Genomic DNA, 26,630 nt, shown 5'->3' on the forward strand with positions numbered 1-26,630 from the left:
TGTTAACTTCCTGCATGCAATTTTCTCACCCTGAGATTTAGATAGCATACAAGAATATACCACCAAGTTTTTTAATACTGCTTGTAAAAGAGTCTCATACTCCTATTTAGCAAGATTGCTTTAAATTATGTTGGGTTTTTTCTTTGGCTGACAAACTTGCATTCACTAGCTGTTTTTTCCTGACTGTGTGTCACCATTACTTCCATTTGGTTGTGAAATATCTCAATAGATAAGTGCTGTTTTAAGTGTCTGAAGTTAGCACTTACCTGCTGGATGCCATATGTCCAGCCTTGCCTTATACGGTCCCTTGCCCACACATTGTGAGCATTCTCTGCTAGTTTATCCACCATAGCTTCTTGAGAGGGGGTCAGTTTGATAAAACTCAGATCCATGGGTGCTGGCTTGTATCCACTCAACAACTGATAGCTGTTGAATGAAAACAGAACTTGCAGTTAATTTTTTTTTCTTGCTGAAAAGTAAGAGAAACCACTAAAGAAAGAAATAACATCTATGCAACATATCTATGTAAGTATGATATCTGCCTTTGAACATAAAGAATAATAATTTAAATTTGATTACTGATATGTTTTTGATTTGATTCTGTTTCAAGCTAATTGCATCGTGATGGGATGAAGTAGCTGGTAATGAAAGCTATGCAAAATGGTCTAAACTAAAATTGTTCTTAAAGTATTTTAGTAATGCCACATATTCAAAGTAGTAGATTAAGATGCTGTTTATCTAAATGCTTCTATCAACAATATTATTTCTACCTCTGAGCAGATCACAATACTTATTAAATTCTATCTACTTCCTACTGAAACAAGAAAATATATTCTTCCTGTTGCATAAAGGGATGCTAAGAGACAGAGCAGGTCAAATAGCTTACTCAAGACCAGTTTTGAAATCCACCTTAAAATGTTTTCATAATAATTCATACCTTAACTCTCCTTCAAATCACAGGAGCAAATGCCTAAATCTAAGCACGACTTCAGAAGAGAAAGACAGCTTCCTCACTTTTTTTAACACTCCTAGGAATGCTACTTTTATAAAGTTATTCCCTTCCCATTAATTATAGAAATCTCCTACTTTAATCTCCTACTTTACTTATGAGCAAACCTTCAACAGAGGACATAAAGCATTAAAGGTCTTTTCCAACTTAAGTGATTCTATTTCTCCTTCAGCATACAAAGCTATTTTGGTTGAAACAAAAGGAGTCTATGGAAAACAAACAACAGCATTCTCTCATTGAAATTCTACACCCTGGGGTGTATAAAGAATGGCTAGCTTAAATAATTGCTCAATTATTTTCTACACAATTTCGTAATTTTCTTTATTTGTACTGACAGAGAAGAACCCATAAAATTAAACAGTATTTATCCCCATTTATAGCCTAAAGTAATCAAATACTTTACCAACCTTAATTAATTCTTTTCTGAAACAACCATCTTAAAACACAGTTAAACAAATTATTTGTTGAAAATAATAATTTAAAACAACCAGGTATTTAAGAGGGATTACATCTATAAATAAGAGGTTGAATCTTCCTTCAAAATTACCACAATAAAAAGAAAAATTTTAAGCTAGAAAAAAACAATTCAAGAACATCATTCCAAAATCAGCCCTCTACATAGTTCACAATCTGCAGGTTTCTATTACAGCAAGCCCCCACAGGAGTTCACTGCCCTCACAGTTTACCTCTCATCAGGTTTCTGTGAAGTCACTTTAGTGAGATGAGTAAAACAAGACAGTACAGAAACAGTGAAACATATGTAATTAGCACACTTGTCAGGTTGGCAATTACTGTGCTCTTTCCAGTCACACTCCCCTGCACAAGCTTTTAGGAATGCAGCCACAATGTGTTCCTTTCCTTTTTGCTAGTTTTTTGAATACATTATATGTGAGGTATCAAAATTCTAACTTCGTATGTATGGTATGACTTCACGTTCCTACAGTTATGATGGTTAATGACATTAAAAAGTCTCAACATTATTGGACTTCTTATATTAGAAAGTATAATTTCTTCAGACTTGAGATTTGGCTGCAGTTTTTCAAAAGCAGGAAATTTGATTCACTTGAACAATCTTGCAAATGCACATATACTTCTGCCCAGGAAATTCAGAACAAAAATACAGAAGGCCCTAGATATCTTTTCTTCTTTGAGAGATATACAGTTTTTTTGGGATACCAAAATTTAAGAACAGTTTGAGGGAGAACTTAAATAATACCCTGCTTTTATTCGCATTCATTCTGGCAAAGCCACCACATCAGGGATTCTGAAACTGCAATATCAGTGGTATGTAAATCTGTGCAGTATGGTAGATACCAAAGAATTGATGGTCCAGGCTCTTACAGCTACCTTGTAGTAAAGTATTACCTAGAAGCCTGCAGGGATCTTGCCAGAATGAGGCAGAGGCTTTTGGCTCACAAAAGGAAGAAAGAAGATGTGCTTTAGTTAAACGTGCTGGAGGTTGTTACACTGGCCTCAGGGACTGCATGTAACACAAAGGTATGGGTCAGTGAAGGATTGCAGTGAATAATGGAGATATGCAATACCAGAGGAACAGCAGTTTCTGCACACAACACATTCCTGCAAAGAGCAATGAGCTGCTACTGGTGGCAGGAACTCAGCAAGCAGCACTTACCATTGCTCTGAGTCATAGCCAAGGAAAATAAGTCACTGTCTTAAATTCAGGAATAACAGATCATGCAGAAGTTCTCTTCTAGTAAAACTGTGGCATGTACCTTTCTGACTTTTTACATATTATATAATCTTCCTTCATCCCCTGGGCTCAAGTGTATGTTGGGAAGTAGGGCTGTCAGATAGGCATAGGAAGCTAAAGTTCCATTATCTCAACTGTATCCAAGATCCCAAGTTCTTTATTCCCAAACTCTCTGTGCATATACCGGTGCTAAGAAGCCAGGACAACTTGGCTGGGCCATAGGAGCTGGTTTCAGAGCTGTGGTAGTGGAGGGCACTATACCATACCAGGCTAAGCCCAGTCCTACTAATGCTGATGCCAACATTCAAGACCACTTGGAAAAAAGTCAGGTGATTGTACCAGTTCTCTATACGTCATGGCTATTTGAGAACTTTCAAAAGAGTCGCCTTTAAATATCTGCAACACTGTAAAATACATTGGCAAATTTATCGTAAAATTCTTTACAAAGCCTCTGTGATATACAAAATGCATAAAGGAAATAAATAACTGTGAACGTCAGACATTACAACATGGCAAAAACACCCCTAAAATTTGTCTACACATTAGGTGACAAACACCTGGAAGAAAAATTGTAAATTATGGTATGTGAAAATTGCTGAAAATTCCTGAGAATTCCTGCATGTACATGCAGGCCCAAGAACTAATAAAATTAGAAGTGTAAACATTGAATTGTTAAAATAAAATACACTTAATTCACACTGCCTAACAAGAAGACACACTGAACTTACTTCTTTGGAAGTTTCATTTTTTTCACTTTTTCTTCAGCACGTTCATCAGCAATTCCAACATGGCAGCCTAATGCAAGCAGGGTTCTAGGACACAGAAATCAGAGAATAATTAATGATAATTTGATATTTAGAGCTCCTACTGTTTATAGGCACACTATAGTGCCTACAAATGGCACTATAAAACAAATGAGACCTATGGAAATTATTATAGTATAATATGGAAAGATCAAGATCAGCCTTTTTGTATATGTAATAAACTTTCTGATAGTGTTAAGAAAATGCCACAAGATGTTCCAAAAATATGAGTAAGGTACTTCAAAGTGTAGTATCATATAGTATATTTAATCTATCAGGTATCACTTTGAAGATTGCCCTTTGAATATTATTTCTGCTTTATATTCATAGTGCTTACATACTCATACTGCTTCATACCCACATCTTTATGTTTTATTACTTATATCACAGCCATAAAAATAAAAAAGGCATAAATATCACTTATCCTTATAATATGTCTTCATTCTGAAGAAGCCATTATTTAGAGGTTTCAGTCGGATCTGGGTATTTTAGGACAACACACTTCTGAAGACAGAATTTACAGCAGAATGCATGATAAGCATTAGGCCAAAAATGCCAACTTATTCAGTCTAGAAAGTGTGTCTTGTACCTACCATGATGCTTATACTACAGAGCCACTGAACCAGCCCATTGTGGCCTAAATCTGCAAAATTCAGGTCATTTCAGAAAACAAACACTATTTATATAAACTTAAAACAGGGTCAACAGTTGGTCATACTAATTTGGTTTCTTCAGACTTCTTGCTTTCCTTATAGCCACACTGCTTATGAGCATAAATTTTAAAATCTCATTTGTCTCCAGGATTTGTTCAGTAAACTATTAATTATTTGTTCCTGTATCTATAGTCAATGTTGGCTTATAGTCTTTTTAAGTCTAGGTGCATTGATAAAATATTGACATTGAAATTAATAGAAATCCTAGACAAAAGTCAGAGACTTAACTTTGGAGTCAGATGAGAATTTTCTCAAAACCTGAGGGTGATAACCATATTTTTGAAAGAAACTGATTACAGAAGAAATCACAGGTGTAAATACCTTGGACTCCATTCCAAATTTTCCTGAAGTGGAAGAAAGGTGTCAAACAAGGTTTTTATTTGTTCTTGCCACCAGCTGAAATGATATTTTCTTGTTGAAGCATGCTTCAACTATATTTACTGCTCTTGAACTGACTTGGGGGGGAAAGAGCATAAATACTCTTCTAACATTATTTCTTTTGGCAGATGAATTGTCTGTTTCAAGGAGATTCTTGCAGCATATTTTTAATTCTAGCTACATGAAGTAAGTCCCATTCCTATGGACTGTGAACCCTGATTTAAAACTAGACAGTTAAGCCAGAAATGAGGAAATATCCAGTGGCCCCTTCCTGCAGAACACACTATCTGCTATGAATACTTCATGCAGCTAGATTTCAACTGGCATAAATAGTACATGATTCCTATAAAGCTATCACCAGCATAAGTAGGAGAACATATCTAATAGTGAAATGCAGTACAGAGGAGCTAACCTCTGGGAACCCTAATTTTCCTGTAATGTAAGCCAGGAATTATCTCTACCCAAACAAAACAAATTCAAATAAGACTGCCACAGGAGGATAAAATGACAGACTGTACTAGCAGAATCTGAAAAACCATTAAAGCTCTTCAAACCTAAGCAAGAAAATGAAAAGTGGCTGAATGTAGCTCTCATCATCACAATGGTGGATGTAATTATCACACAAGACTGAGTAAACACACAGAAATGGGAAAGTCAGTCACAAAAAAATAAGCAAGAACAACCAGAAAAATATACAAGACCAAACTATAAAACATATATATAAGCACGTGCAGAAACCGTATGAGCAAGCATATTTTAATCCTATGACATTTTCAGAGGAAACTAATTCCTGCATCTTGACATTTCCTACAGTATGTAATTTTTATAGCTCATAAAAGTATTCAATCTTACTTAAAATAAACAAAGATCCCAGTATATGGAAAATAAATGTTGTATCAGATAATATGACTTAGATCTTCCTTGGTTTCTAACTCTCTCATTTGGCAGCAAAACTGCCAACAAACCACAAAGGAAAATAAAATTACAGTCAGCATTATTCTCCATGTTTTGCAACTATTTCAAGTATACAATTTGATGCAAATTGTAATGAAAATTATTAGAAGTTTTAAAATAACATTTTCTTTCCTTCCCCCCCCCCCATCAAGATTGACAGCTAGTAGATTAGACACATCTAGTAAAGAAATAGTCAAGACAGGTTACAATTCAAGTCATCATCTATGGATCACCTAGAACTGATTAGTTCACTGATTTTTCAACATTTTCAAGCATGTAGAAACAAACTGAGCAAGAGGGTCCTAAATCCCTGCACAACAGATGTCTACGTGATAAATACAACTCAATACTACAAAATTAGAACTTCATTTATCAGAAAACAAGGACTAATCCAAGGAGGTAAGGAAGACTTAGTTCACTAAGCATACACATTTTTAAAATCCACTGAAGGACTGAGTGCTTTATATTTTGGATATTAACCATTTAATGGAAAGACTTTTTCTCGAGTAAGCAATAAAATTAATTAAAAAAGAGTAATCCATAACTCGTATGCTTATTAAACAAAAACTTGGGGATTTTTTACAGGGTTAGATTAGAAAAGCACTGGATACTGAACCAATAATCATCTACAGACTCATTAAATTTGTTCAATACTTAGTGGAACATCAGCAGTGTGCCTTTAATTATGAGGGCATGATTTTTCTGCTGTTTGAGCCGTATTACATAGAGTATTCTAGGAAAATATCTAACCATAGTGGAAGCTAATGACATCATCTTTTGTAGTTTCATTAAAAAGGAATAATCTATTCTGAATCCTTAGCACATTGCTCTGCTGATGAGAAATGCTCAAAAACTTTGCTTTTAATTCTAATATCTACCCGTAGAAAATTTGAACTTATTTTCTTGCTTCCAGTTCAATTGCTCTCTGAATGCTTTACCTCTAAATAATGGCAAGCTATCCCTCCAGAAACTGTTTAGCACTTAGGGTCATAAATACAACCCTAAGCACTCAGTTTCACACTGAGTAATTTATTTACTGTGGGAATGGTAGATCAGTAAATAGTGCAGAGAAGCTGGCCTGAAAATAAATTTGCAAGAAGTTCTAGAAGAGGTGTTCTACATAGCTTTCCACTATGAGGATATAAAGGCCTTTTCTTAGGACAGTATATTGCACTATCAGTTTGCATGGCAAGGATATTAATATAGGCCAATCTTCACAGAAAAGTAAAATCACATGCAGACATTCATCCTTTGTAATCTCTCTGAATAGTAAAAAGCAACCACATTCTAACAGGGAAAAAAAAGAAAGAATAGATTAGAAGTATGGCTGATTGGAGAACCACATCTACCATCAAGCATTTATCAGTTTGAGAAATATTTCTCAAATACACGTTGGCTACATGCAATCCTACATATGGGAGAAATTACTTACACTAATAGATTTTTTCAATTAATTTACAGCAAAGTAAGAACTCACACCTCCTTTACTGAAAAAGCTGAGGCGAGGAATTGTAGCCTTGTAAAAGACAAAACTATATTACTTCAACAAACCCTTTAATGTCCCATTGAAATTTGCTAGCATTCCAACTGGAGAGCTTCTATGACATTCACACATCTAACCACTCATCCACAAAAGGAGGGAATGCCTGCTGCTGTTTGTTCTGTGGCAAAATGCACACTGACACAGAAATAGTAGCAAGGGGTCCTGAAGCAAAGTTCTTAATTTAAATATCTATTGAGTGTCAAAGTGTGTTTTATCAATAAAGAAAATTGAAAGAATTAAACTAAATTGAATAAAACCAAAGAAGCAAAGATTTTTTTTTCAAACCTTGAATCTATTTCATCCTAGATGAAAACTCTCTGAATTTTCATTTCACAATCAGCATTACATCAATAATTCTAAAAAGACTATCAAAGTCATTTTCAGTGCCAAATACATAATTCATTAATGTATCTCACTCCCTCATTTGCATATTATTACCCTCTCCTACACATCAAATTTTAATTTGCATGCCAAATTATAGTTCTGGAAACTCTAACTATAAATTTCAAAAGTTCTAGAAACTTACTTCAGTGTTTCAAGTGACATTTGCAAGTTATAATTTCTTTCCTGCTCCGGCAATTTGGAGAACTCCACTAAGCATGGGTGTTGTCTTTTGTTGTCGTCTCTAACCTGAGAAAAAAGAAGAAAAAAATAACATGCCTCAACATGCCACAAAAACTAGAAGAAATTTAAAACGAGTCCAATCCACAAGGTACTAAAAGCTGATCCTGTTAGAAGTACTCAAACTGGATGACACCTCAAAACAGAAAGTATTCTGTATTCTCAGAGCATGATCAGTATTCAGCAAGGCACAATTTGCATTTGCAAATAAACTTCAGATTTGCATATCTCAAGTGGAATCAATGCAAATTTGTGCACGCTATTATACAGATGTTCACAGGAAATATGCGAAGTTCAAGAACAGTGCAATCTATATTGTTTTAACATACAGCCATAAAGTACCATCTCATCTTCAACCCCATGTTTCAAAAATTCTACATCCAGTTTGTATAAATATGTTGATACAGATAGTACTGATATCCTTACCCAATGAAACTAACAATGTAAAAGAAATCTTCCCCATATCTTACTTCTGAAAATGTTTGTTTCTAAGTTATTTCTAGTACCTAGAAGCAGCATATGACTGTTAGGAAGTCACATATGAGTGTAACATGAATTTACCTTTAGTGTAGTGATAGGAGAGACATACAGACTATAATTTACAAAATCCTACATTTTATAAACATGAAAATATGATGAGAAACATTTTTAACCTCCTCTATTTTACAAAGGTTTAATCTAACACTAGGCATAACCTAGAAAGGCAGCCTCGGAGGCTGTGATAACCAAGCACCCTCTAGCTCATCTGCTTAGAATCATAGCTAGAGTTTAGCCAACAACATCTACAAAGGCTTGATAAAACACATTAGTTTGAAAATATTAAATAAAAGACCCCAATGCAATTGTTAACATCTGCCCAGTAACATCTTAGTGTCAATCTTCTAAGGCCCACAAGTTCACCATTTATACTGACCTTTAATGGTTCAAAGTGGAAGTTATTGAAAAATAACATTATTGATTTTTGATCAATCAGATAATTCTGCTGGAAAACTGAATGCTAACAGTTGAAGTTAAAAAGCCTAATTGTTATAATTTTTCAAAATTGATATTTACACTATTATTTAATCTAGTTTATTTAATGTCATGAAAAAAATCACATTTCTCCATAACATTGCTGAGTAATGTAGTTTTTGCATTTTGATTCAAGCACATAATTTTCAAATTGAACAGCAGTCATTTATTTATGTTTTGGACTGAAAAATCTTTACAGTCCCCAGGGGGTATTTATCTTGATTTGATAGGATTAATGTTCTTTGGACAGACAACACAGGCAATTCAACTGCCAAACACTTAAAAAATTTAATAGATGGTAAAATGAGAAATGTCTTTTGCTAGCAGTGAAAGTGTTTATTTACGGATTCCTAAGATCTTTGGTAATCTGTATATTAAAAAATTGAGTATAGTCTCTGAGTTTAGATCTGTGTACAGCTAATTTAAGTCTTGGATATCAGGTATTTTCCTCAGAAATTCAAATTATTTTATTTCCCCTAGTGACACTATTTCTGTCCTACAACTAAAATGTATAATAATTCTATCATATTTTGTGGGTTACCTTGCAGTTTCCTGGGGTATTTTTTATGAGAATAAAATAAAAATCTACTGCCTTGAAAACAAATTACATTAGTGGCAGAACTCATCCATCAATTCATAATTTTTGAGGCTGGTTTTAAATGTGCAGTGACATTGAACAGAAACAAAGATATGCAGATGCATCTGATTATTTCAATAGCACACATATTCAGAGTTAAATTATTTTTCTACATTAACTTGCTATTTTACTTTGTTACATGCATAGAATGCAGTAGTAATAGCACATGCAATAGTGGGTATGAATTTGGTGATACAGCATACAGATCTGATGATGCAGACATGTAGGAGAAATATAAAAGGCTACAGCAGAAATATTTTATAATCTGGAGGATCATTTTAAAAGTCTGTCTATTAGCCTTTAAACTTTTAGACGGTGAAAAAACACCACTAGCTACTACATACAGTGCATCTTGCTCTGAAGTAAAAAGACAAAATCTAATATTTTGACCAAGCTAATTTCTGTGCCATGTCTTCCCCCACTACTTAGTAACTGCAGTGCATGAATTCAGATAACTAGAATTGGCAACAGTGGCCTAAATGCAGCCAATACAAAACTGGGAGGAGCTGTTGACACCTTGGAGAGTAGGGAGGCCCTGCAGAGACCTGGACAAATTACAGGCCTGGGAAATCACCAACCCCACGAAATTCAACAAGAGAAAGTGACAGATTCTACACCTGGGGTGGGGCAACCCTGGATGTATGGACAGACCAGGGAATGAGACACTGGAAAGCAGTGCCAGGGAAAGGGACCTAGGAGTCCTGGTTGACAGCAAGCTGCAGATGAATCAGCTGGAGATGAATCAGCGCCCTGGCAGGCAGGAGGGCCAACCCTGACCTGTGGGGTATCAGGCACAGCACCACCAGCCCGGCAAGGGAGGGGATTGCCCCTCTGCTCTGCACTGAGGTGGTCTCACCTCGAGCGCCAGAGTCAGTTCTGGGTGCCACAACCCACAGAAAGTCATGATACTGTTAGATGGTGTCCAAAAGAGGGCAATGAAGATATTGAAGGGCCTTGAGGGGAAGGCATTTGAGGAGCAGCTGAGGTCACTTGGTCTGTTCAGCCTGGAGGAGACTGAGGGGAGATTTCATTGTAGTAACAGCTTCCTCAGGAGGGGAAGCAGGGGGCAGGCACTGATCTCTTCTCTGTAGTGTCAGTGACAGGACCCATAGGAATGGCCTGAAGTTGTGTCAGCGGAGGTTTAGGTGGGATATTAGAAAAAGGTTCTTCACCCAGAGGGTGGTTGGGCACTGGGACAGGCTCCTCAGTGTAGTGGTCACAGCGCCAAGCCTGACCAAGTGTTTCGACAACACTCTTGGACACAGGGTGGGACTCTGGGTAATGGTTCTGTGCAGGGTCAGGAGCTGGACTTGATGATCGTTGTGGATCCTTTCCAACTCTGGGTATTCTATGAAATTGATAAATCATTTATGAGGAACCAGTATGATTAAGAAATCAACCTCCAGAAAATTATCAGCATATCTTCTATCAGGATCCCAAAGAGAGTGCATCCTACCACAACGCATTAAAGCAAGATAGTTTAAAATATTCAACACTTACTTTCATTTTGAACATAACTAACTTTATCACTTGGTACTTATCATATATGGTTTAAATAGTGTTCAACTGTACAATCAGACTCTCAATATGTAATGGTACACTAAGAGTTCCTGCAGATTGCTGCACAGCTGGCATGATTACACCACAATTAAAATGTTTTGACACAATAATTTAACTGAGGTTTTGCGTTTGGTTTGGTGGGGAAATTAACTACAACAAAATCTAGAGATCTTCTCTGGTAATCATATATTTTTAAGTACTTCTGCATGCTAAACCAAATAAATACCTATGCCCAGTTATATTAAATCTGTAACGTGAACTCCTCAGAAGCCCAAAAGCTTTTTAGTAACAAAAATAGAATACATACATGTTTTGACACTTATATTTAGTACATACAGCATGTTTCTATATACTCTTCACAGCAATTTCTTCATAAAGCAGCATTTGGGAAACAAATAGTTAGCACAATAACATGATAATTTTTTACTGATGAAATGTTGAAAGAAATTTTTTTTCATACTCCATGAAAAGTAGGAAAGTGATAAGAAAATAGGTATGTACAGCACCTAATACAGACATGAGACTGAAGAAGTGGAGAAAAGGAAAGCAAAAATCAGATTTAATGGAATTTTCTATAGGCAATACTTATTTGGAATTTTGAAAGAGATGTCAGCACATGTAAAGAGAACCAGGAATAACTCTTTTCATTGGCTTATTCCATCAGTCAGTTGAACATCTTGCTCCAAGAACAAATAGGAGGTGAAAAATTCACTATGTGCTTTCTGTGCTGACAGTTAGAGCACAAATTTCAGCACCAAATTGTCGCAGACATCTTTTATGAAAAATCCTTTCCTTAGGATTTTTCCTCCTGAGAAGCTGAGAGGCCTCAGGAACAAAATGCAAACAATGGTTATCTGCTGCTGTGGAATGCAACAGGTGGATCTTTGATTGGCCCAAGTTGGTTGTTTCTAATTAATGGCCAATCACAGCCCAGCTGGCTCGGACAGAGAGTCCAAACCACAAACCTTTGTTATCATTCCTTTGTATTCTATTCTTAGGTAGCCTTCTGATGAAATCCTTTCTTCTATTCTTTTAGTATAGTTTTAATGTAATATATATCAAAAAATAATAAAGCCTTTTGAAACATGGAGTCAAATCCTCGTCTCTTCCCTCAACCTGAGACCCCTGCAAACACGGTCACACCAAATATCTTTAATACCAGAATGTTTGTTCAGGAATGCCCAAGTGCCATTGGTTTCCACATGCTTATGGTAGGATAGTGTTTAAAACCTTACTAATTATGGGGCCCATGATGAAAAATGCTGTTCCATTAGTACATTGAAACCAATGTACTAAATCATACAATGCAATTAACAGAAAATCAAGTTGGAAGGTACATACTGGTCCATACTGCCAACCGAGTTCAATCTTATTCATAACCCAAAGTTCATGGATGTTCTCTGCTAATTTTTCTCTAATCCTTTCCAGGTGAGGAGGCAAAACAATCTAAATAGAGAAGAGATAAGAGAGGAAGAGGCTATTACAAATAAGTTGATTGACATGCCATCCCAACTTTCATAACAGACAAACTTCATACAAACCAGATCTCAATAAATCCCAAGAAAAAAAACAAGTTTGGGACAAGGTGCAAATTCAACAAAATGAAGTAAAATAGGCATGTGATATGTGTGTGTTTAAAAAGGAGAATGCAATCTTTCCATTGCCATACCTGGCTAGTATCTACAGGAACTGGAGTGAAAGCTGCTTGTGAGAGAGAGACAGTGGGACCCAACAGGTCTCTTGTGTAGCTACGATCTTGCTTGTACTCTCGGCTGTTCTCCACTTTCAGCTTCTCTTTTGGTAGGACAGCTTCAAAGCATGGAGCATATCCAGGGGGAGGAAGGAACTTGAACTCTCCATGGCGACCTCCAAGCAAGAAACGAACCCTGTAAACATCAGAATTACTTTAGATAACCAAGACACTTCTGGTGGAAAGCCTAATCAGTCTCTAAGCCTAAAGAATATTAAATGTTATTTTTAAAAGGGAAAAAAAAAAGGGGAGGGGGCAGGAATGTCAATGTTGCAGCTTCTTTTCATTGTTTACAGTTCAATTTTCTCTAACTGCTGCTGGTTTATGATGTAGGAGATTGAAAAAACACAGAAAAACAGAAAAACTAAATGATTCTTTTTTCTAGTTAATTTTACTTCACTAAAGACATTTTAAATGACAAGACCAATAATCTTTGAGAGACAGAATAATCGGTTTACTCAGCACACCTTTAAAGTAAGCAGCAGCTTTTTGAGTCTCCAAAGGCAGAGATTAAAACCCAGAGTAATCAATCAAGGACTTCAAAACTCTCTCCATTGAGGAGGTCTCCATTCAAACTCATTTGAGAAATGAACCTAAAACCCTGTGGTTCTTTCTTTTCTCTCATACAACTAAATCTTTAGGACACAATACAAAATCTCCTAAATTTCCTTCCCTAAAACTTTTGTCATAATAATAGAGACTCAGGGGAAATTACTCTTTTATTAATGAAAAATGGTGAATATGTCATGGCCCTTTATTACTGAAAAATTCAACCAATGAGGTAATAATGGTGTAGCAATGACATAATACCAACAGGGCATTGCCATGGCATAATACTGAAAAATCTTCCTAGAACATTGCCATCCAGCAGGAATCAAAAAACACCCAAAAGACTAGCCTTAAACCAAAAGAATTTTGTGTCTTTTCTGAGTATCTTATATAACTTTTTGTACTATACCAGTATACACTCAAAAACTGCATGCAGCAAACAAAAAATATCTGTCAATAATATCTCTGATAACAGAAGTAATGCATGCAGGTTTATAGTTTTGCATTTTGTAGCATGCAGATCTATGATTTTACTACATTTTCCCTCCTGTACTATGAAAAGCAAAGTCTAAAGGAGTGTATTCTGCATATGGAGCAAAGGATGGGTGTGTGCTCTGTGTGATAGCTTTTAGCTTCTGTGGTATCCTTTGAATGATCCCTCAGAGAACATTGCTCCACCTCCAACAGAAATCAACTTTCAGCCTCCACCTTTGACAGTCCTGATAACGTTGGTCTCCCCAACATTAGCTGGGGAGTTGGAACATCACAAAACCTTTTTTAATATTACAGTTTCAAATTGCTCAATACATGGAAGCAGATGTTTAGCACCTCAAGTGTGACTTGAAATTTTATAAAAAACCAATACAGCAACCAGAATACAGATTGAATTCGTTTTAACTCATGCTGCAGAAGAGGAAGTGCATGACCACTATTTCTTAAGGTAAGTGCAGATAATGCCTCCTTTAATAATAGTTACTACCTCATAACAGGTGAATTAGGGAAAATATATTTTTAATATCAAAAGCTGATGCAAAATGCTGCCCTGGAGTGAATGTGTAGCAATTTGTCAGCAAAGAAATTATTAAGATGTTTCTAATATATGGCTGCAAACCACCAGAATCCACTGGTGTGCTAAAAAGCAAGAGATGCACTGTGTCTTCAGGACTTCTTTGTAGCTCTCACTATTCAAGAACTGGAACTTGGCCCAAAAAAAAAAAAAAAAAAAAACATGTCAGAAAGAGAAATGAGAGCAGACAGCCTGGGAAATATTCAGCATATTCATCTATACAGGAAAAAACAAACAAACAAACAAAAAAAACAGACTTAAAAAAACCAACCAAACAAAAAAAAACCAAAAACCACAAACAACTCCACGGGATGCTAACTTTATTCCTGCAGAGAAGCTGACAACTGGGAAGAAGAGGCCATCTATGTTGAAGTTTTCAAACATTCCTTGAACGGGCTGACCATTTATTCGGAAAGAGATGCTGGGGGCACTCAGGTCCAAACAGCAACTAATAACATCATCAGTTCTTAATAGATGTTGGTTGGGAGAATTTACTGATCGTGCTACACAACCTATGGAAGTAACAGAGACACATTTAGTGAAACTTATGAAAACCACACTGGTTTTCACAGAAGGCTAAAAAAGAGAAAAACATCACTCTAGAGCATAAACATATTAATACACAAATATCTAACCTAAGACATCCAAGACCTGGTTTTAAGCTGGCAATATTGTGAATAGCAGCATACAGTCATATCAACACAGCTCTCATCATTCTGTCTTCACACCTTTATTCAAGCCACATCTCCAAACACTCAGTTAATCCTTGCAAACCAAAATAAATAATAAAATAAATAATAAAATAAATAAATAATAATACTCAATTACATTTAATGTGAGAATAATTATTGATATCCATATAAACAGTCAAAATCAAGAAAACTACATTTTATTCCTCACATTGCAACCATTAGTACCTAATATAAAACCTAGCATACTTTTCTAAAGAATGCTTCATTATTTAGACAAAGAAGACTATCTCACTTTGAATTATTTATGGAAAATTAGGTAATCCCTGTTAATGGCCATATCATGGTACTCTTCCAAACTTGCATGAGAGTATATACTATTCAGTTTCATCATTAAACTGCAAACCAGCATTTTTCAGCAATATATAAAGACAGCTGCACTTTGAAGGCATATATATTCAGTAATATATGTATATTTTAATCAGTTTTTATGAATTCTAGAGGATTATTCTATCTTACATCAAGTTTACACAAGCACACCTGCTCCCCAAGAGAAACAAGCTATAGAATTTAGAAATAAAAAATGTTTTTGTCTGAAATTTACTGTCATCTACACTACAAAATTTTTGAAAAAACATGGAAGCTGTTTGAAAACATGTCTACATATGTTTTCCAAAAATAACTTATGCACTGTCTGCAAGAGATACTTCATGATGCTTACTAAGAACAGAGCACTAACTTTTTAACTGGGGCATCCAACTTTTGTAAACATGAAAGACTTAACTAGCACTACGTTTCTAGGAAGAAGCTGAAGGCATGTGGTTTTATCAGAAGCAGAAATAATGAAATCTTACTAATTTTTCTACAAGCTAATTTTCATGCACATATCTCCCTAACCCCTGAGGAAAAAGAAAAAATACCAACACTTTCAAAACTCTATATATGAAAAATGACCTTGTGATACTGTCATATGAAAATATCGCAGCTGAAAGTTACTATAAAATAAATCACAGAAAGAAACAATCAATAGTAGGGATAACAAAACACAAAAAAAGCTACTAATGAAGAGTGGATATTTCATTCACTTAAAGAATGCTACTTGAGACCAGATTTAGACACTAAAATTTTGGCAAATATAGGTTATGAAAATCAATGCATGCTGACTGCTAACAGAAATATGTATTTGTCATTGATGAATATACAATAGAGCAAATTATCTAAATGCCTTTTCTGGCCCTAGGCTTTAAGGATCTGTGAGTTCCACTTCTCCATAATAGGTTATTTCAGGACTGAAAAACCAAATGTAAATTGTTTGTGATTCTCATACAGGCTTGGTCCAGAACAGTAATTTGGGGGCAGAAATTATTGTTGCTATTCATTAATACAGTAAATGTTTCATGGTAAGAAGGTTATTCTTAAATGCCATTGCAGAGATTATCAAGATGTAGCCTGGATTGTGGAAGCAAATAAGGCCATGATTTCCAATATGCAACAGCTTAAAGTTCTTCCATGTTTGAGAGGTATGTATGTGTTACACAATATTATCAGCAAAGAAAGAAGACACAAATCTTTTCAAACCTACCAGCCACATCCATAACATATGAAAAAAATTGCAGATACATTTGTGGTCTAACCTATTTTTTTCGGCAGGACTTGAGAACCACAAACAGCCATTCATTCTTTGTGTTATTACATTTCTCACTGAAAAGTTTGCAGTGGGTAGAAAAATAATTTTGATTTTCAGTAATCCTTTGTTTCCTCCCTAAAAGTGACCTTAAGTACAAAAGCTATCTTGGTTAGCTCATTATTTTCAGGTTCTTCTGTAATAATACTTTTTCTGTCAAACTCAGTCACGACACTTGTAATGAGACCATTAATTATGCATCATTGTTCCAAAGTAATTCTCGCTACACACGCGAGGCTAAGTAGCAGCTTCTTGCCTAAGATGCCACTCCAGTTGATATGCTATTATTTATTAATAAAATCCATTGCTATTTTGATTGCAAAGTTCTTTTGAAATGTAAAACTATATTATTTTCCAAGTATCAAGCTTCAATGCCTCAAAACTGCAAAAACTTTGGATGAGGCAGCTGACTCACTAAATTATCTCTCTTGTCTGCTAAGGTGCTTTAGAAAACCTGCTCATAACTTTATAGTGGAAAGAACTGCCAATCCAAAGAGCCTTTCCCAGTTTCCAGGCTGTTCTCTAGTTCACTACTACCCAATAATCTCTCAAAAATTAAAAGAAAAAAAAATCTCAGCAAGGTGAAATCATAGTAAAATCTCCTTTCAGAAAGTTCAGGACTGTCCAACTGTAGGAATACCCATGCTAAATTATATCTGGGAATCTTTTCACAAAAGTCAAAACTTGGGAAAAAGATTAAGAAAAAAGAGAACAAGCTACCATTATTCTGATTTTGCTAAGTTAACCTCGTCTGAAGAGAGAATAAGGTATTTGTGGAATCAAGAGTAAATAAAAATGCTTTAGATACTGAGTTTGGCTTTCTCTAGTACTAGAATCTTCATGCATAAATTACTATTAACAATTAGATCCTAAGTAAGCCAAGAACATTTTAAAGATGAATACCTGAGCAAATACATCATATGCAAGCTAGGAATGTGATTCTGCAAGTTTTGCAGTAATCAGTCCTAATGCATGCAAATAAAACATCACTACATAAAAAGTATCTTGTTTCAATGTATGGTAAAAACATTTTTAGAAATCTTCTTCACCTCTAAAGTATCTCTGAACTTCTAAAGACTCATACAAAAATCTGGCTTAAATAAAAAAAAAACCAAAAATCTAAAATGAGGAGTCCTGTTACTTAAATCTCTCAGACTGTTCTTAGACTACCATAGAGGAATTACAAATCCAGATGACTGTTTGTTGTACTTCAATTTTTGCAGCTCTGAAGATTTAAATAAGATTTTCATAGTTACCATGAACAGAGTCCCCCTATCCACGCCCCCCCACCCCAAAATCCCAGGCTGTAATGTAAATTATTAGTCTACCTGCATTACTTCATACAAACCAATTTTTTTCAATGGACATTGTCAGTTTAAATCATATTCTGATATAGGGTACTGTTTCTGTATGTTTCAAGTGCCAGCTGAAGTAAATTATTCACTTTGCTGCTGTTGAAACCAAATTCACTGGGATTGCAAATACAATTATAATGTCTAAACAAAAGTCATCAACAACCACAAAATACCCAAGAGAATACCTGACCACAGATGTAGACCATCAAAGCCATAGGAATATAAGTCATCACCAACACCATTTCCTCCCCATTCCGCTCCTCCCCCTGGGTAGGGTGAGTAGCCTTCTGTGGAAGCCCAGCCCACTCGCAGGTGAGTTGATTCTGCAGTCACAAAGGGCTCTAGATGGTCCACCATAAGTTCATAGTACCATTTTCTGTACTGGGCCGAGCCTTCACTAATCCCCAAGAAGATGTTGGGTCGCATGCTTAAACAGAAAGAATAAAAGTAGTTATTAAAATCTTATCTCATGGACAAGATGAACTGCTGTGTACTTTTCATTGACTGAAATTTCAAGCTAGTTTTGTGTGATTGAAACAACAGCAGTAATTTCACTTCATGGAAACACAGGTTGGAAAAGACTGCAAGGAGCATCTGGTGCAACCTCTCTTGATAAAAACACAGTCAGGACAAGATGGCCCAGCATACTGTCCTGCTGAATCTTATATGTGTCCAGTGTTGGGTAATCGACCATTTCCCCAGCAAGATTATTCCAATGAATGTTTCTTCTCATTCTGAAAAATGTTACTCTTTTCTCCAATCAGAATTTCCCCAGGAGATATCTGTACTCATTACACATGGCTTTTCCATGTGACTCCTGGCTGCACCTGTTCCTCTAACTGGAAAAATGAAAAAAAGAGGTAGCTTCAGCTCCAATACTTTTCACTTGCTCTCCCAAATCTTTAGAGTCCTTCTTGATTCTACCCAGTTTTCAGCTTGCTGTGCCATTTATGCTCCCTTGAGAAGAGTAACAATGGATAGCAATCTGTGCTCTGAACAAGCTGAGGCACCCTCTAGGCAACATCTGAGACATTAGCTCCCAGAAGGCAGTATATTTAGTTATTTATTTATTCATTTAGTCTGGTGAAAAATGGTCTATACATTTTAAGTTAAAAAAATGTGTGCTTCAGTAACTGTATTCTCACTCAGATGCCAATAGTAATTGGTTTAGTGTTTGAACAATTAGATGTTAAATCCTGCAAAAAAAAAAACAAAACACAGCTATTCACCAGTTACCAATGTAAGTGTAGTAAGTACACATTGCAGGTTGAATTTTACATAGCAAACTGCATTCTGTAACACTTATCCATTCAAGAGAGTAACATTTTAAAAGATATAAAAGTGAAGAGTCATTCTATTTCAAAATTCTCTTGTACCTCTTCCTTCTTTGTTCCAAGTCCTGTATAACTCAGTAATTTGCAGTGGTTGTAGAAATCCTTAATATCAATTTTACGCCCTTACTGCTGCTGGTTTAACAGTACTTCACAAGACTACTTTAAAAAGGCAAGCTACTACTGTACTTATTCAATATCTAGCTGAAGAGCAATATGTAGAGTCATATCATAAGGCCATGAGGGAGAAAAAAAAATGAAAGAAACCCATGCTTTTCTAATCTGATTTTGGGGATAATATTGAATATAGACTCGCATACCAAAAAAATCTCTCTTCAGGCAGTCATTTCTGTGTCAGCTTTGTACTAAGAAAGACATTCAATCTTGAATTAAAATCATAGAGCACAGAAGCATCCAAAATCAATACTAGTTATATTTCTTCAATGGCTGGTTACCCATATTGCAAAAAATCTTTTAAACTTCTAGACGGAGTGTATGTGGTCTTCACATTCCTCCACTAGATTGGGTTATTACTTGTATAAATATTTTCTTTCTCCATTCATGCTGATTAATAAAAAAACTATAGCTCTAAGCTAGTCTCAGTGTGCTATCTGGTAGAGGGAATGCAGGGGGAGGAAGAAAGGCTGGTATGGGTGGCTAAATACAAGTCAGTGTAAAAGCAGACTCTACTGATCTGGTTGCTTATAAAATAACAAGTTTTACCAGGTAAGACCAATACACTGTCCTTCTAGAAGCATATGGGTTGTCTTTTGCCAAATGTTTAAGTATAGATACTATTCACATTGTTCCAAGACAAAAATTTAATGTACTTAAAACCAAAATGTGTTTGAGAAATCTATCTTACAGAAAATTATTTTTATTTGTAAATTATTACTCTTTTTAGCCTGAACAGAGTAGCACCTTATTACGCTTTTGCCCAGACTTCACAATTTAATCAACCTTATCAGTCAAATTCCTCTTGCTCAAAAGAGGCTTGTGAATAGAATTTTCCATGAAAAAGTATGTTAAAAAGCAATATCTTAGAAAGTTCTAGTAATACTCTAGAAAGTTCTTTTGCAAATATTTTTGGGTCAAGGCAAACATGTCTTTGTCTAAGACTAAATTTCTTCAATGATTCCTTGTTCTTATTGACATTTGACGAAATTTTTTTTTAATACTGCAAGAATAAGAGTCTTCTCATTCACACCTTTCTGATGCAAAGCAAAACTATGGAACAACTAATTTGCTTTTCTATCACCTTTTCTGGGGAAGTCTGCGTTCCTTGTAAAAGATCCAAAGTCATCCCAGAAGCTCAAACACTAACTGCAGAATCACCAAGGCTGGAAAAGACCTCCATGATCATCAAGTCCACCTTTTGATCAAGTATCTTAATGACAACTAAACCACAGCACTAAGTGCCACTAAGTCACGTGATTTCTTGATCACTATCCACCACTTCCTGGGCAGCCTGTTCCAATGTTTAACCCCCCCTTCCATGAAAAACTTCTTCCTGATGTCCAATCCTCTCCTGGTGCAGCTTGGAGCTATGTCCTCTGGTCCTGTCACTCACTGGGAGAAGAGGCTGACCACCAGCTGGCCGCAGCGTCCATTCAGGGAGTTGTAGTAAGTGATAAGCTCTGTCCTGAGCCTACTCTTTTCCAGAGTAAAAAATCCAGTTTCCTCAGATCCAGATCTGTGCTCCAGATCCTTCCCCAGCGCCATTGCTGGTCACTGTAAGTGCTCCAGCACCTCACAGTCCTCCTTGTAGTGAGGGGCCCAAAACTGAACACAGTGTTCCAGGTGTGGCCCCATGAATGCCAAATAAAGAAAGACAATCAGTTCCCAGATCCTTTAGCTTTAAGAAGCCTCCTTATAATATACAGTGTAGGTTTTTTATGGTTTTCAGCCTCTAGTAAATCTTATGCACTCTGAATTATAAGCACTATTTCTGTATTTCCATTTTCATTCTCAATCAATGATTGAGACTTTTAAAAATAAACAGGTTCGAGACACAAAATCCCACAGATCTTCTCACAAGGCCACAGTCTTTGGCCTCAGCATCAATTAAAACTCTCAAAAAAGAGTATTTATTATTTACTTAATAATACTTGTAAATTATACTTTACCAATTTAAGATGTTACTAGCTTCATCTTGTTATTAATGTCTGCTTGAAGGTAGCTTCTAAAAGTGAAAGGAAGGGTGAAGGCACTCTCTAAATATTCTAGGCAGTGATGAAGGTGTTTAGCACTAAATTCTTATCTTTGACCAAAGATCCTAATTTTGACCTCAGAAGATCATAAATATTAAGGGAATCACAGGACATTAGTTGACAATACTTCGAATGCACAGCTAGATCTAGACCATAATCTTTAGAAGAGACTACAGCTTTGCAGAGTTAAAATAGTTTAGGGCAGCTATAGTTTGTGACTCAGCTCTCACTGAGGTATGTTTCAAATTTAATCACTACAGCAAAGGGAATTTAAAATCCTAGTAAGAATAACAAATCATAACAAAAGTTTTGGAAGTTAAAGAGATTTTCTGTAGTGACTATTTCTTTTAAGCTCAACTTGGGGTTTTTTTCTTTGTTCATAGATAGAGATTTTTTTCTTTTTCTTTGTACCTGCTCACATGGTTGACAAGGCGTGTCTGTAAGAGCAGATCTCTTCCTGGCAGGAGATTATCACAGATTAGATGTTGATTAGACCGCACAGCTACTCCATGACAAACACACAGGGAACACAAAACATCCAAAACCTGAAAAAAAGAGATTCTTTTAATCTTAAATACTTTTTCGTTGTCATGGTTAATTACTTCAGGCAATGTAATGCTCTATACCTTGTTACTGGAAGACATGTAATGGTATGTAATTTATCCAACGCAGTGGTTTTATTGTAAAACAATTCTGAAATTCTCCTAACATTAAAACATTCTTCCCACTTCCCTCACAAATTGTTATGTATCAATGTTTTTTGCCAAAAATACGGTAATATTTCTCTTTGCTTCTTCAAACTGCTTCTATACATTTTTGGATAAGTTTTATTTCTCATTATCAAAACAGCATTAAAGTATTTGAAATTAACTTCCACACAGAAGAATGAGCTTGCTTTGTTCATCTAAATACACTTGTTTAGTCTTTACCTACCTTATGGTTTCTTCCATGCTTGTCCAAAAGACAAATGATTGATTTAATATGTCCTTCCTTAATAATGTTGAGAGCTTCTGGGCTTTCTACCAACACACAGTGTAAAACCTCTAGAATTCCTGGGGGAAAAAAAAAAATAATTATTTCATCAATGTGCATATAATGTCATAACTATACATAATAGTTAGCAATCTGTTGCTCATAAACATGAAATAGTTCCAAAAATCATTGTATATGACAAACAAACCCAATAAAGCAGCAGTCACTGCCATGAAGAATCATTAGCCTTAAAATGTTTCTCTGCAATGGGTAAATAAAACAAACTCCCATGTGTACTGGACCAAATCAACACCTGCTTTGGGATCTTCTGCCTTTGGGGAAGGGAAATATTGTACATGTAGTTCATCGTTATCTGTTGCTACAGTTGTGGCCACAATGAGAGAAACCAAAGGAACTGAAGGAAAGCTGAGAAGCAGCCTTCAATCTAGAGATATGCAATCCCTATTAGCCTTCAATCTAGAGATATGCAATCCCTATTAGCAATGTACCACTCTCCTCATTCTGTCTTCAGCCCTTTATTCAAGCCACATCTCCAAACACTCAGTTAATCCTTGCAAACCAAAATCCATAGCATGACTCTTGTGCTCTTTGCCATGCCCTCTTTCCATTCAAGGAAATTGTAGCACTGCAAACTCCCCTTCATGTGGGAAAAATAGTGGTTTTGTCTGATGGTTCTCAGTGAGAGTACTCTGGCCCTTCTTTGATCCTTGTGAGGAAGAGAACATCAGCTGCTACAGATAACCTACACTACCATCACCATTTATCCCCATACTATTTACTGGGTTTTCCAGAGGTCTGAGGGACATAGGCTGTCATTGCTAATAAACAGTAGGGATTAATCAAGGACTGAAATGTAGAAAAGGTGAAAGACAACAGATAAGTGATCATTTGATTCATCCAGTTAACAGGTTTCAAACAAAGTGTGTTGATTAATATATTTGTAGACAAAATAATGCACATACAAAGAGAAAACATACGTGGGTAATGAGCTAGGGGTGAGCTCCCAAAGTGATTCCATAGCCCTGAAGGTTTCAGCACAAGAAGCCTTAACAATAAACAAAATGACATACTAAACTTGATTTTGGCAGTGGTATAATCTGTGTTGCAACAGATGTGCACTTCCATTACGTCACCATTCTATGATTCTATGAATACTGTCGGTAACAATATTGTTAAAAAGGGTAAAAACCTAAAAGTCATGAGAGCCAGCTAAAAGAGCAGATGCTCTGTAGCAACATAGCAGTAGCACAGTCCACTCAGCCTACAAACTAGATGAGGTCAGGGGTCACTGATCATGGTAAACCTAGGGAGGCGAGAAAAGTGTTACAAAAGCATGCTTAATCTAGAGGGGTAATCTAGAACAAGATCAACAATTTTGTGTGTCACAGTGATCTGGGAATTCACAAAAATCACCATTCAAAATTGCCATTCAAAACATGGTAACTGGACATTTGCCACCACTCATTCTAGCACTGAAACATATTTTATCAATATAAATAGTAATTCAGTATTAAATGACACCCCATAAGTGTGGCAACCATATCCTTGGAATTTTCTGTAGGTAGTCATAACCTTTTGTCTTAAAATAGTACACAGGATTCATTTTGCAGTCTTAACATTTTCATTAACAGAATTAAAAATCCTTTGAAGATATAAACATTCAATAATAAATGTGTGTTACCAATTAGGTCCAGCTGCCCAAGCACCTTCTTGAATTACTATAGCATCTGAATGCTAATTACCAAATATGCTTTGTTCCCTCTGTTACAGAAAAAAAATTGTATGTAAGTGTATGGTGTCTGTTCAGACTGATTCACTTTTAGATTATCTATATTAACGGCAATCAGACTTGTTCCAATTTCATTGGAGTTACTCAAGGCAGTAAAGCAGTAAGCATTCGAATCTAATATAATTAAACAGTATGATATGCAGAGTTCATAGTAAAGAGAGTGAAATTTTTCTTAAGGACTAAGAGATGAAAGGAAGCATGTATATTCAGGACTCCTCTAATGTCATACTACAGGATACTAGAATAAAACACACTTAGAAAAAATCCTTAAAACCTGGTTTCATCCGGTTCCAAAAACCTTTACTTGGAGGATAATCGTGTTAGAGAAACTTCCCTGTCCAACCATTCAGGAGCTGCTCTGGCAGTCACTCTTGCACCACAGCCCCTTTAGAGATACGCACCCCACACTTGCACAGTCAGATCACGTTTCCTTGCCAGCTCAACCCCAAGTTTCTCACAGCAGAATCTCAGATGTCCCAATCCTTAAAATAATTTCATTGTGGTACAATGACTAACAAGCTAACTCCAGCTGGGTGCTTCCAAGGACAGATCCCCAACACTGGAACCTGAGATTATCTCAGCTGGTGAGAGCGTGGTGCTAATACCAAGTCTCTGGGTTCAATCCCTGTACAGATCATTTATGTAAGAGCTGGACACAGTGATCCTTTTTGGCACCTTTCAACCCAGAACAGTCTGTGAGTCTGTGGGCTCCTGGGCTTTTATACCCTTACAGTCTAAGCACGCAGAAATCCTTGGCTCCTTCTGTGTCTGTGAGTGCCAGCTGCCTGGGCTACAGGCTCCTTTGCTATGCTAAGAGTCAGCAGTCCAAGGCTTCTCATCTCACCCAGAGCTCAACCAGCAGCTCAACTGCATGCTGCAAACAGAGCCTCCTGCACTGAATGTATTCCTCAACATTAGATTATTAATTTACTGTATTCTATTTTTTACCTATGTTTTAATGCCTATAAAATTATAGTAAGGCTAGTTAATCCCATCTGGAATATATTTCAAAGTGAAAGATGAATCTAATCTTAATTTATGGATTGAAGAGAAAGTTGAAGCATTTGCATTGCAGCTGTGTGATATCTCACTTCTAATATAGTCTACTCTCAGACATATTTCTACTTGAACAGATAGTAATTTTCCTTGTTTTGCTTCAGTGAAGCTTGGGAAATGAATCAATTTCTGATCTAATTTGTACAATCAATTCACTGTTGCTGTTTATATATTTAATGGCTTTGCTCTGTTTTCATAACACTTTTAGTTCCAGGACAAGAAAAAAGTGGAAACAGGAATTTTATAGATAATAGCCGGTAGCATCAAATCTTTATTGCAATACATTCAAGAAAACACACTCAGGAGACATAGCTGACAACTTTATTAATGTTGAAGGTGAACATTTTGATGTGATTAACAGAACATGGTTATGGTCTTCCTCATAAACACTTTATCTTAGAAAAAAGATTATTTTATGTGAATATACGTATCCAAGTATTCTTAGCTTAAAGGTTTAATATAAGCTAGTATTTCTCCCTATTGAAGGTCTATGACTGCAAATTACAACAGTGAATACCCTCAGCCCATCAAGCCAAATAAAGCTTAAAATCTGGCAAGCAAGCATCCCACAAAAAAAAATCAGAAAATTACATTTACATACTAAAAGCTAAACCTACTGTTCCTCTCAAGATAACAAAAGGACAGCCTAATTTGCATCTTTTATAACTGACTCCCTCAAAACCAGAAAAAAGTCTTTATTATAAAATCAGTTTTGGAGGCAACACAGAAATTATGTTACCAATACACATGGGTATGGAGTACAAGTGGCCTAGTTCCTAGCAGAAAACTCAGAACAAATGAGTATTGCAAATATTAGTACATTCAGAGTTCTTGTAGCGTGTCAGGAGGTTCACTACCCAGAGCAACTAGTGTCAGAATACCCTGCAGTTTACAGAATGCATCTCATACCTTACTATACTATCATAAACTATTAAGTTTTTAATTCTCAAATCTTTATGGTTTGAAATTAAAAATACAAATGTACATAACAGAAACCACGTAACACAGCACTTTTAGAACTGTCAAAAGAAATTTCATCTTGAACCTCCAAAAGCTGAGCAAGAAGTTTTGCATTATTTCTGAAAGCCCATACCCTGAGAGTTTCAGATGTAAAAGTTGGCCTTTTAGGAAATAGTTTCACCATTAAGATCTTGTGATATACATTGAAATTAGACAAGTTGCAATCAAATCCCATGCAAATGCATAATTGTGAGATCA

At 35.9% G+C, this 26,630-nt stretch overlaps 1 protein-coding gene across 15 annotated transcripts in view; it reads right to left on the bottom strand.

The window, feature by feature from the left end:
- The window catches only part of RYR2 (ryanodine receptor 2), a 383,167-nt gene that overhangs the window by 154,422 nt on the left and 202,115 nt on the right, over positions 1–26,630 (bottom strand). For all 15 annotated transcript variants that reach the window (XR_010439574.1, XR_010439573.1, XM_064708448.1 and 12 more), the window contains 9 exons: positions 22,508–22,626; positions 21,986–22,119; positions 18,219–18,460; positions 14,625–14,817; positions 12,610–12,826; positions 12,282–12,386; positions 7,638–7,741; positions 3,449–3,532; positions 267–426 (listed from right to left, as the gene is read on the bottom strand). Coding sequence is in view for 13 of the 15 variants with exons in the window: in XM_064708448.1 (XP_064564518.1) it covers positions 267–426; positions 3,449–3,532; positions 7,638–7,741; positions 12,282–12,386; positions 12,610–12,826; positions 14,625–14,817; positions 18,219–18,460; positions 21,986–22,119; positions 22,508–22,626 (1,358 nt within the window). In the remaining 2 variants the exon portion in view is untranslated. The remainder of the gene's footprint in view (positions 1–266; positions 427–3,448; positions 3,533–7,637; positions 7,742–12,281; positions 12,387–12,609; positions 12,827–14,624; positions 14,818–18,218; positions 18,461–21,985; positions 22,120–22,507; positions 22,627–26,630) is intronic.

The sequence above is a fragment of the Zonotrichia leucophrys genome, chromosome 3 (genome assembly GCF_028769735.1).
Source record: "Zonotrichia leucophrys gambelii isolate GWCS_2022_RI chromosome 3, RI_Zleu_2.0, whole genome shotgun sequence".
NCBI classification, from domain to species: domain Eukaryota; kingdom Metazoa; phylum Chordata; class Aves; order Passeriformes; family Passerellidae; genus Zonotrichia; species Zonotrichia leucophrys.